We start from the raw sequence: 12,805 nt of genomic DNA on the forward strand, positions 1-12,805 counted from the left end.
ATGTAGACACTGTATACCTCTGGATGGTGTCACTGCCAAATCATGGAGTCCTAGAGGACCTGAATGGTCCAGAAACAGACCTCTGGGGCACATGCATGCTTCTGTAATGATGCTGTCCTTCCAGTTTCAGCCATGTTGGAAAACGAGAGCATCCAGGGTCTGTCTGGTATGAAGCCAACGGGCTACCGGAAGCGCTCCTCGAGCATGGTGGACGGGGACAACTCCTACTGCCTGGAAGCTGTCATCCGCCAGATGAGCTCCTTCCACACAGTCATGTGCAACCAGGGCCTGGACCCCGAGATCATCCTGCAGGTGTTCAAGCAGCTCTTCTACATGATCACTGCGGTGACACTCAACAACCTGCTCCTGCGGAAGGACGTCTGCTCTTGGAGCACGGGCATGCAGCTCAGGTAGGAGGGGCGCCCTGCTGGGGCCAGGGGCTGGAGCACCTGCGCACACCAGCTCAAGCTGAAGCTGAGACGCCTGTCTCTGAAGACGGAATCTGAATCGAGCTTGATAGGCCTTGTCACAGTCAGTATGCAACTCAAATCCATCACCTTTTTATGTGTTGGTGAAATTCATCAAACACAGAGATATGGTGACTTGGTAATCAAATTAGTTCAAAGCTTAAAGATATTTACATACTCTAATTGAAAGATTGTAACTACAATGAGGATAGATAGCTCACAGAGAAAAATCAATGAGTTAAGTGCCAGGAAGGCTCACACAGAAGTATAAATACAGGATGGGGCAAAGTAGGTTCCATTTGTTCATATGGAAAATACAATAATTGATGATGAATAAAACAAGAATAAACTTTCACATATTCACTACTGTAAACCTACTTTTGCCCCCACCCTGTATGTTTGTGAATATTAAATAGTAGTAGTTTTAATTCAATGCCTCTTTTTCCCTTTAACTTATTCAGACCCCTTAGGCACTTCATCTTTTGATGTTAGGCGCCCATTCAGTCAATAAAAAGTGCTGAGGGCCGGGCACTTTCCAAGCGTTGGCCACTGTGGGATGGTGAAGGTGAGAAGGATAACAGTAGTGGCAGCGAGGCCACGAAATAAACCCAGCAGGTGTGGTCACCCCAGTGAATTAGGAGGACCAGCTTAACACAGCTCCCTCTTAACCCCTGTTTAAGGTACAACATAAGTCAGCTGGAGGAGTGGCTGCGAGGAAGAAACCTGCATCAGAGTGGAGCCGTTCAGACCATGGAGCCTCTGATCCAAGCAGCCCAGCTCCTGCAGTTAAAGAAGAAAACCCCCGAGGACGCCGAGGCCATCTGCTCCCTCTGCACCTCGCTCAGCACTCAGCAGGTGCGGCCCCTGCATACCCCCCACCCAGGGGGCTTCAGGCCAAGCCTGTCTTGCCAGTGGGTTGTTTTTTGTGTGTTGCCCTTCCAGCTTTTCTATACCCCTAATGACACAATTCTGAGCTGCAGCCCAGGGGATGTTCCTAAATGAATCAGACTACTTTCACCAGTGAAATGAGATGCCACTATTTCAACTCACTTTCTGCTTCCTCTTGCTCATGTAGATAAGGTAGTAAACCCACAAAACATCAACCTTAAGTACAAACTTTTTTTAAACACCTACAATGAATTCTGGAATGTATCTCACCTAGAAATTTAAATTTTTTCAGAAACTGGCAGCATCAGGCATTTGGCATTAAATAAATTGGTTTTTTTTATAATTATAATTTCATTATGGTCAGTTTTCACCTAGAATTAATTTATATTGTTTTAAATAAAATCATTAAGCACTCAGGGGCATTTAACTATCCCCCCCACCCCCAAATTGTATTTATCTAGGATGTGATTGCAGAGAGATGACTGGTGTATGAAAAGATAAGACCTGTCCACACACAGGGTGACCTTGCCCTCCATCGGGGGTGTGAGCCTGTTTAGAAATGGGCTGCCACCAGTTGGTCTCACGTGAGGCCAGCACAGGAAATCAGACTTCCTAAATTAAATCATGGACCTTTTCCTCCTCCGGCACCTGTAGAACAACAAAACCCAGACTCAGTATTGCAAAGTAAATAATTTCCTTACCTCTTCTACCAACCACTAAAAAAATGAAATACCAAGCTCTCAAGAAAACTGCTTCCCTTCTATAAATGTACTGAAATTTTTCAAACTTTTTTTCTCCCTTATATTGTTTATCCAGAATGCATCTGGCATTGATTTGCATTTGGGCAGGCTATCTCCACCAAACAACTGATAGGCAAGCATTATCCTCCAAATAAGAAAAATAAATCTGTTCCTTCATAAGTGATTTTGGGGGACAATGGGGATTATAGGAGGTAGGGAGGTGCAGTTAAACAAGAGCTTTGTTATCTAAGGTAAGATCCCCAGCACATTTTGAAGAAACCTTTAAATTACCAGTAGATAAGAGGCTGAGGATTTCAGGTTTCCTAAAAATCCTCATTTTATAAGCCATGGAGCAGAGGGGACAGGGCGGGGCAGGCGGGAGATAGGGATGTGGTGAGAAGGCCCAATTCAAAAGTGTTCTATGTTCATTTCAGCTCTGTGCTAAACTTCTTTTATTCCAACAGATTGTAAAAATTTTAAACCTTTATACTCCCTTGAATGAATTTGAAGAACGAGTAACAGTGGGCTTTATACGAACAATCCAGGTGAGTTTTAAAATAGTACTCAATTTTATAAAGTCCTAGTCTAAAACTAAGAAATTGAAAGTTTAGATTTTTAACCTTGTCTTTATTAATTAAAATTGGTTAATTATATGATAAAAGGCCTTACAGTTTTAGGTAAATGACTCATATTGCCCATAAATGACTTACTATATACACACAGAAGACTGAACTTTTATCTCTGCTTCTCAGATGTTAGACATAGTTAAGTATTCTGTCATTTGCCACTAGCATGTAACTAAACTTAAGCAGCAACTTAGATTAACAAAGTAAGCAGAGTATCAGCCCTACTCAGAAAGGGAACTAGAAATATTCTTTTAGGAGAACAGTTTGAGCTCTTAAATCTTTTTTGTTAAGACTTATATTTGCCCTTAGGAATATGCTTGAAAGAAAGCATCAGGGAATGGTTATTTAAATCTGTCTTAGGATGGTGGGAATTTTTTCCTTCAAGATGTTCCTCCTCACCCTGAGCCCTAGGTGGTTTTGGCTGAGTGCCTGACCTTTAGTTTGGCTGGAGCTGCCAGCCTCTGAATGATGAGTCAGATGAGGATTGCTTCAGCAGTGAACATCTCTCCACCGTGTGTGGGGAACACCTGGAGGAGACATAATACTTTCTCGAGCTTTTAAGCAGCCTCCACAGCCAGTGAACTGATGGCAACACAAAGCAAGGAGAGAAAGAAACGGGGGAAAGTGATCAGGGCAGGGAAAGGGGAAAATAATCCATTAATTTTAGCAGGGTGGATAGGTAGAGAATAGAGGCTGAAGGTCAAGGGAGGGATGCCAAGTAGATCAAAGGTGGTTCTCTTAAGCGCAGGGGGAAAACACCGGGGGATGTGAAAGATCCAGGCCACAGGGAGAAGCAGGCAGGCTCACCAACATGGACGCCTCAGCAGGCCGGGGGCACCGATGGAAACAGTCCAGGTATTAGGACACAGGGACAGTCAACTGCTCAAAGGGGAGGGAGAGTTTGATGACAGAAAAGAAGCCACTGAAATACACTACTGATCTTTATAATTTACACGAACCAAAGTACAAGTTTAGAAAGTCTTGTTTTTAGTGTAACTTTATAAATCGACAAGGGCACTGTTTACAAGGGCATTCAGACCAGAGGTGAAGGGACATCAGTCAGGTTCGGGTGTGAATTAAGGACAGAGGAGAAAAGTGAAGGAGGTTGGTCAGATACTCGCTGAAGTCATATACAGTCAGAGTCTGAGTCTTCTCAGCAATTTCATTCCTGGCAAGTATGCCAAAATGTTTTTGCTTGTTTTTCCAGCTATAGTTTTATTCTTCACTGCTCCCCAGACAGTGATCAGAGGAAATGGTGGGACAATCCATGCCATTCTTCTGTTTGTACATACCTTATGCAGGATAAATACAGGTTGTCGTCAAAGCAAACCACTTGCTGGGGTGGCACGGGCAGAATATGTCGACCTTGATTATCTTTTTCACCCTTTTATTTTCCATTTCTTTGTGTCTCTAAAGTGAGACTCTTGTGGATAGCATCTAGATGGGTCACGTTTTTTTATTCCATCCTGCCACCCTGTCATTTTATGTGATGTCGCTTTCCCCGTTCCATTTTATAGATGGGGAAAGTGAGGCCCAGGAAGGTTTAGGAACTCGCCCAGGGTATCTGCCCTCAGTGTCATTGCCTTAGCCTCTTCAGCACTGCCTCGCCACATGATTTGCTCCTGAAATATATTTCTCTCTTCTCCCTTAGCTGGAAATGTTTAAAAGAATGCTAGGATTAGGAGCGAGGTTAGTCATCTGATCTCCAACAAGCCCAAACCAGGGCTTCTCTCACTGCTAAATACCTCAGGGACAGGGGAGACCACATTCTCCTGCAGTCCTGCCTCATGATCAGAACTATCTCCATGATACGTGCCAATTCACTTTCCAGAGTTTGCCTAGGCCGGCTAGTTGTAGGTGTGGTACTATTTCACTCGGCCTTGTCCTTCCCCAACAGGCACAACTACAGGAGCGGAATGACGCTCAGCAACTGCTGTTAGACTACAAGCACATGTTTCCTGTTTTGTTCCCATTTAATCCATCGTCTCTGACTATGGACTCAATCCACATCCCAGCGTGTCTCAATCTGGAGTTTCTCAATGAAGTCTGAAGATGCATGTTTCCAACTTTGGCTTGACTGCCAGTGAGAGCAAGAAGGAAGGATACAGTGAAGTGATCGTCAGGCTCTGTTCGATCTGTAAAAGTGAATCATATCCGAGACTGAGAGGATGTGCAGAGTGCCGAAGTAGACAGAATAAGACACATCTGTCATTATTTTTTGTACCTACTGCTCAGAATAAAAACACTTGAAATACGATTTTTTAAAAGTATGATTTCAGTATAAACAGATACACATCATAATCTACATCACCAAGAAGTCCCCATGACCATATAAAAGGTGCCAGTCTATACAATGGAAACTGCCTAGTTTTGATCTGGAGAATGTCCAAGGTAAAATATGAAAAATATGTAAGTCACATAAGTTGCCTTCAGAGGACCTGTATAACAAATAAGGGTACTAAAAACCATGACACTGTCATGTAGTGTGACATCTCCCCAGGTCAACGAACTATAGGTATGGATGAGTTTGTGGGGAAATGTTTTCAGAACAAGAATACGGGCCTGGGCCTTCTGAGAAATTTCCCAGAGGTATTTTTAATGCCTGGTGATGCAGAGGCAATGCTATAACTGACCTCTAGCCCAAACATCGTTCATCTGCTTCTGGTAGAAGCAAAATTAGATGACACAGTTCCTAATGTGCTCAAACCTTTTCATATAGTCTTGAGTTTATTGAAGTTATGCTAAAAAGGCTGCTGTCCCTAATTAAAAATGCGAGCAAGAAGAAAATACTAGTTTCCAATACTAGTCCATGTACTTATTGAGCCAACAGAAATCTGTATAAGCTAAAAGAAAGGAATAACAACTTTTGTTTTATTTACAGATTAAAAACCAAACAAATGAGTATGAAAGCCTTTAATCCCTTAATGCCACTAAACCTCAAATAAGAACATCATATAATGCAGTGGTAAGTCCAGATAACCAAAATAATAAAGGAAAACAAACCGTCTTGAGAAGCAGATTATTTGAAAAACCTTTCTAAAAAAACAGTTCAGGGATTAAGTTACTATCCAAAAGATTTTGGAGAGTGTGTGTGTGTGTGTTCTTTTTAAAGAACAAATAACTTATGTCAACTTTCCTTTTTCATGTTATTTTCAACATTTTTCAAATTTGCCACATAAAAATCATAAGTATCTCTGCTTTGAAATAAAGATTAAGAGTATTTGGTGACAATATTACAACAGATTTTGTATGTTTGCTTGATTTTTTTTTAATCCTCACCAAAGGATGTTTATTGATTTTAGATAGATAGGAATGGGAAGAGAGGGCAACACCAATAGGTTGCCACCTGTATGTGCCCCGACCAGGGATCAAACCCACAACCTAGGTATGTGCCCTGACCGGGAATCGAACCTGCAACCTTTTGGTGTACAGGATGACACTGCAACCAACTGAGCCACCTGGCCAGGCTATAAATTTGCTGCTTTCACCAAATTTTCTTCATCTCTTCAAAAGCCAGCATTCAGTTAGAAAACTACATATTCTTTACACCCATTTTTTACTACCTTTTCCATACTCTGGTAGATAACAGCATGCTGTTTCCATGACATGAACAGATGGTGTTTGCAAATCATAAAGCCTCTATATTAAGATAAGATTTCTCCATGAATTACACGTAGAACACCCTGCCCCCCACACACGCCACCTTCGACGCAGCCACTCAATATAATAGGCTCCTGGACGCACAACACTCTCCCAGCCCTAAACAATGGTGTGTACTGGGCTCTTATAGAACAGCTTGCTCGGTCATTCTCCTTGCCCACTGGGCAGAAAAAGGCATGGCACCTGGGCAAAGACTGCTGCCCACCATGTCCAAACCTGTCATTAGCATTATCCCCTCTACCTCCACACTAACATCCTGGCTTCTGTGGGTGTCTGTGCAGAGCTGTTCTCCTTTCCCAGTTACAGGTACATAATCTGCCACCCAGGACACGCCCCTTCAACTGACACACTGACTTTGTTTGGAAGGCCAGTCTAAAACCAATTGTGTCTGTGGCTCCCTCTTTTTAAAGTTGTTTATAAAGTATAACTTCCTTTTTACTGCACAGTAGTTTAAAACTGAGTCTCATGTAAGGACTGTCCTTAATATTCAAGATAACCAAAAATGCCTTTGTAGAGTGTTAAGTTTGAAAGGAGTGATCCCATATATGCAAAGGCTTACTGTCCTTACATACTGTCTTATACCCTCATTCTCTCCCTCTCTGGGTCACTACCCCTCTGCTCTCACTGGTTAATCACTAGGTGCCAACGACTCACTGAATAAAAGCTTGGCAATTAAAATAAATGGGGGGAAACTTACGAATAGTCCTCTACTTAGCCTAAGAAATGGCAGATTTGGTTCTCTTCTTCCAAAAGATAAAGGTATTTCACTGGAGCTATACTTTATATGTACTTAAAAATGGGTCTTTTGTAGGCCAGTAATTGGTTACTTAATGCTTAGATCTGCCCTATTTAACTTAACACTTAAGAGACTGGAAGAAGCATCTTTAAGGAAACTTTAATAATCCCTGTTAGCATTTATATTCTTTGCATTTTAAAAAATCAGTTCAACTCAAACTTTTTCCAAGTTCATGAAGTCAATAATGATTTTTAATTTAAATAACTTAATTCAGCATACAGGTTTAAATTCTGCCCTAGATATCTATCTTTGTTTTTTAATATTTATTATTTAGTTGACACTTTCTCAGTATGTGCCTTTAGCAGTTACTAAAGTTAACTAACTGACTTACCACTTATTTCTCTGAACTAAGCTGTGGGAAGAATAATGCTTAACATAACATCATGGTGGAGTTTTGTCTTTTGAAACATCAGAAGCATTTTTAAAGATTACTTAATCAAATATTTATAGATTAAACCATTTGTGTTTTAAGTATTACACGGGACCTACCTGTTTACCTACAGCAATGCATGTTATATTAACATTTGTTGCTGAAGCTGACAAGCACATAACTAACATGCATCCTCCCTGGGCCAGCATACCTGCAGTTACCATGGTGATACCTGGCAAGCCGATTAGACCCAAAGGAAAACAAACATTTTCCCCCTTTCTGTGAAGCATGTCAATAGGCGTTTCCTCTCAAATACTTACTTAGAACCTTAAATAAGGCATTCAGATTATAGAAACCAATAACTTATAATCCATTTCTTTGGCATATGGTAAATTTAATTGTTTTCATACAATTGACCTAATTCTAAGGCAGCAGTGGTGTCCTGAATTGAAACCCTTGTATAATGCCTGTAAGGCTAGTTATTCAAATGTGAGAGCATGGGGCAGGATCCTGTAGTTTTTTCTCATAGAATACTTCTGTGCAATCAGTTTCTCTAATTTGCTGCATGAGCCAAATAGCTATCATTCACTTTTTATACACATTGGTGCCATAATTAAGAGAATTAGGGGGTAATTAGAAAGACAGGTTGATGCCAATGACAATAAGACATAAGATTTTTTTTTCACTTATTATAAAGGTCTTTGGCTACTAAAGACTTTTTCCTAAAAAATAAAAAAGTTCTGATAAAGGGGATCAATCAGAAATGAATACAGCTACTTTCTAAAGTGATACTGTATGAGACCAATCCAGATTTGGATATAACACTTTGCCACCAACTGATGTTTAGATGAAGGACTGTTCTGAAGGGGTTCACATATTCAGGAGTGAATCTAAGATTATAGAAGAAATACTAATAAAAATATTTTTTCATTTTGAACAAATCTGTAAACTACATTTGTTTATAGAAAAAAATGCTTGTACTGGTCACTGTAATATTCACCTATGGATAAAAATTTGTGGAAATAAATACTTTTGAATAAAGTGCTGTGATAAACCTAAGTGAAATTTAAAATTTTATAGCTACACATTGGCTGAAAAGGTTATTTTTTAATACTTTCTTGAGAAACATTCTGAGACCTATATCCAAACATGCATCATGATCATTTAAACAGAGAGGCTGGCAAACTACAGCTTGCAAAAGTTGCGGTGGAGGACACGTTCCCTATAAAATAACAAGACTTATTGAGAAATTACTTTAAAGCTAAAGAATTCAAACAAGACAGTTTGGGTGTAGGAAAAGACTCAGTCATATGTATAACTTTGCATATGGTAAAGATGGCATTAAAAATCAGTGGAAAAAATATAAGATCTGTATGGAAGAATTTATAAAACTTAAGTGAAAAACGATGACATAAAAATATTGGAGAAATCTTATGGATAAGAAGGCTCCATGTCATAAAAATGTCAGTTGTCACAAAGTTAATCTATAGATTAAAAATCGAAATCTCACCACAGCTTTTTGGTGAAAATTGACAAGCTAATTCTAAAATTTATATGAAAGAGCAACAGCCCAAAGAAAAGGAAGACCCTCCTTATGAAGAGGAGGGAAAACTCCCTAACAGGGATCTAAAATTTTGGTAATTAATGTGGATGGAATTAACAAACAGAAAAGTTGACCAGTGGAACAGAATAGAGAGCCTAGAATCTGAACACCTATTATGGAAACATGGGTAAACTGTTTATTCTCTAAAGGAGCACACAACAAAACCACAAACATTTAGAGTGGTAGGAGGGGCATAGATGTGGAATGGGCTGGTCCACACCCACATACGGTGGATAAAAATTCGGGACAGCTTTCTTGGGAGCAAGGAGTCCAAACCCACACCAGGCCCCCCAGCCAAGGGATCCAGTGCCAGGAAGATAAGTCCCCATAACTTCTGGCTGCAAAAGCGAGCAGGGATTGAGTCTGTGGAAGAAACTGCTGAAGCCCCAAACAGTTCCTCTTGAAGAACCCACACATGGACTCACCTACTCAGACCCATTCCCTCTGAGCTCCAGCACTAGGGTAGCAGCTTGAAAGGCACCAGTGGTATACAGGGAGAAACTGAAGTGTCTTGTATCTAGGCAAGAGGCCATTGTCCCTTTTCTAAACCCTCCCCCCACAGAGCTGGCAAGCTGGTGCCATATCTGAGACTCCATCAAGCTGGCTAACACTGTTTGGTACACCCTGGAGATCCCCAAAGACACTGCCCCACCCAACTTACGGGCCCACCTAAGCTACTTTTCCAGAGGAATGGCTGGCCTTGGCTCATGCTGCACAACTTTCTACATCCTATCAAACAAGTTAACAACTGGCCTCAGTGAGTTTCAGGCCCTGCACTAGCAGCAGCCAGCCTAGATTCACAGCTTGGCTTCACCTGGGAATCTCCAAGCCCAGCACAAGTAGCAGCCATTTCAGATTGCTTTATAACTCAGGCAGGATGGCCCTGGGCAAAACACAGGTGGGGGCTGACCTTGGCCTGAACCACCAGGGAAACCCCAGGGCCAGGATACCTAGTGGACAGTTACAGACCACATCAGAGCACCACCACCCTGCCTCTGCACACCTGATCCTCCACAGAGGATAGAGTTTGGTGGTCAGTGGTTACAGCCAATCCCTGTAGCTGCCTGTCCTGGGCAAATCCCTCCCAATGATCTACCAATTGCAACCAAGGCTCAACTACAAGAGAAGGGTATACTCAGTCCACATGGTGGACTCACCTCAAGTACCCAGCATGGGTGATAGGAAAGGCTATACCACTGGATCATGCAGGACACCTACTACATGAGGCCACACTATCAAGACACAGAGTCCAAGCAGCTCTACCTAATACATAGAAACACACACAGGGAGGCTGACAAAAGGAGACAAAGAAACATGGCCCACATTAAAGAACAGATCAAAACTCCAAAAAAGAGCTAAACTAAATGGAGATAAGCAATCTATCAGATGCAGAGTTCAAAACACTGGTTATAAGGATGCTCAAGGAACTCAGTGAAGACCTCAGCAGCATAAAAAAATCCAGTCAGAAAGGAAGGATATACTAATTGAAATAAAGAACAACTTACAGAAAAACAAGAGTAGAGTGGATGAAGCTGAGAATCAAATCAATGACTTGGAACATAACGAAGTGGAAAAACCACCTATCAGAACAAGAAGAAAAAAAGAATCCAAAAAAATGAAGATAGTATAAGCAACCTCTGGGACAACTTGAAGAGGACCAACATTAGCATCCTAGGGATGCCAGAAGAAGAGAAAAGAGCAAGAAATTGGAAATCTTATTTGAAAAAATAATGAAAGAAACTCCCCCAATTTGGTGAAGGAAATAGACATGCAAGTCCATGAAGCATTGTGTCCCAACAAGATGGATGCAAAGAGGCCCACTCCAAGACACATCATAATTAAAATGTCAAAGGTTAAAGATAAAGAGAGACTCAACAGCAGCAAGAGAAAAGTTAGTTACCTACAGGAGAATTCCCATAAGACTGTCAGCTGATTTCTCAAAAGAAACTACAGGCTAGAAGGGATTGGCAAGACATATTCAGTCATGAAAAGCAAGGACCTACAGCCAAGATTGCTCTACCCAACAAAACTATCATTTAGAATCAAAGGGCAGATAAAGAGCTCCCCAGACAAGAAAAAACTAAAGGAGTTCATCATCACCAAACCGTTATTATATGAAATGTTAGGGAACTATATAAGAAAAAGATCAAAACTATTAACAATAAAATGGCAAAAAAATAGGTATCCATCAACAATTGAATCTAAAACAAACTAAGCAAACAAGAACAAAGACAGAATCATGGATACAGAGGGTGTTTTGATGGTTGCCAGATGGGAAGGGGCTGAGGGGAATGGGTGAAGAGGTGAGGGGATTAAGAAGTACAAGTAGTTACAGAATAGCCATGGGGGTGTAAAGTACAGCACAGGAAATGGAGGAGCCATGGACATGAACAATGGTGGGAGGACTGCCTGAGGGAGTGGGGGGTGCTGGGTGGAGAGGGGTCAAAGGGGGAAATATCAGGACAACTGTAATAGCATAATCAATAAAATATAATTTTTAAAAGTGTACACATTTGCAAAAGTCATCCAATTTAAGATTTATACATTTGATTGCATTGGGAATGTTTCCTTAAAAACAACCCTAAATAGCCCTGACCGGTGTGACTAGTGGATTGAGTGCTGGCCTGTGAACCAAAGGGTCACTGGTTCAGTTCCCGGTCAAGGGGCATGCCTGGGTTGCAGGCCAGGCCCGGGGGCAGGGGAGCACCACACATTGATGTTACCCCCCCCTTTCTCCCTCCCTTTCCCACTCTCTAAAAATAAAATCTTTAAAAAAAAAAAAAAAGCTCTAAATATTGACCTCTAACATGTGGGTGAATTGGACTAAGCTCTGCATAAAAAACTAAGGTGGACTGATAAAAAGAACAGGTGGATGGATATGATATAGCAAATACGGCAAAATGTTAATTGTGGAATATAGGTGTTGGATATATGGGTGCTCCTTGTCAAAGTGGTTACATTTTCTGTATATTCAAAGTTTTCCTAATAAAAAATAATGGAATCAGAAAACAAACATAATGCGAGAGAGTCACTACGGCGTTCGGAAAGCGGGGTTCTAGGATGGGCATTCTCTGACGGCTCGCAGAAAACCTCAAGGCCTCCCCCAACCCCCTCACACCCACGCGAACCAAGCCCAGAGCAGCCTGTCTGGCCTCCAGCCCCAGCCCCGCGGAGCTACCGCATCTCCGCACGGGGTGCCTCCTGCTCGCCCGGTCTCAGTCTGTTCTCAGCACACACTCCATCACCTGGTTTCCAGAACTCAGATTGCGCAGTGGTCTCGTCATCATCGACCAGGGCTCACAGTTACGGCGGAAGAGGCCTTCCTAAAGGTCCCCCATCTCTAGCCTAACCCGTTGCTCCTCATCTCATCTCCCCGCCCCCGGTTCCCTGGCCCCACTTCGCCTGACACGTTCTCATAATCCTTTTAGGCTCCGGGCAAGCAGCGCCGCCAGCCACAGGGCCCAATCATATAAGGAAAATACTCGGGCTCATCGGGGGCTGCATCCGGGACCGGGGGCACCCCTGCCCTACGACCCTCCCCTCGCTGCATCCCTCCCACACCAACCTCCCCGCCCGCACCCTGCCACCCAGACCCACAGACTACCAAGCTCCCTGAGCCTCAGCCCATTGTCTACTCAAAGGCCCACCGCAGCCC

The 12,805-nt window shown here is 42.2% G+C and overlaps 1 protein-coding gene and 2 non-coding genes across 4 annotated transcripts in view; 1 reads left to right on the forward strand and 2 right to left on the reverse strand.

The window, feature by feature from the left end:
- MYO5B (myosin VB) overlaps positions 1-4,978 on the forward strand; it is a 297,557-nt gene extending 292,579 nt beyond the window's left edge. For both annotated transcript variants that reach the window (XM_090285530.1, XM_090285531.1), the window contains 4 exons: positions 125-410; positions 1,148-1,322; positions 2,560-2,640; positions 4,619-4,978. In XM_090285530.1, the coding sequence (XP_090141656.1) occupies positions 125-410; positions 1,148-1,322; positions 2,560-2,640; positions 4,619-4,771 (695 nt within the window). In that variant the 3' untranslated portion in view covers positions 4,772-4,978. The remainder of the gene's footprint in view (positions 1-124; positions 411-1,147; positions 1,323-2,559; positions 2,641-4,618) is intronic.
- Positions 4,979-12,360: 7,382 nt separating this feature from the next.
- On the reverse strand, positions 12,361-12,443 carry LOC150002565 (small Cajal body-specific RNA 18). Its single transcript, XR_016512868.1, has one exon.
- An 83-nt stretch (positions 12,444-12,526) lies between these two features.
- LOC150002566 (small Cajal body-specific RNA 17) lies at positions 12,527-12,668 on the reverse strand. The gene has a single exon (XR_016512891.1).
- Between the last annotated feature and the right edge of the window lie 137 nt (positions 12,669-12,805).

The sequence above is a fragment of the Furipterus horrens genome, unplaced genomic scaffold (assembly GCF_987537825.1).
Source record: "Furipterus horrens unplaced genomic scaffold, mFurHor1.1.pri manual_scaffold_8, whole genome shotgun sequence".
Taxonomy (NCBI): domain Eukaryota; kingdom Metazoa; phylum Chordata; class Mammalia; order Chiroptera; family Furipteridae; genus Furipterus; species Furipterus horrens.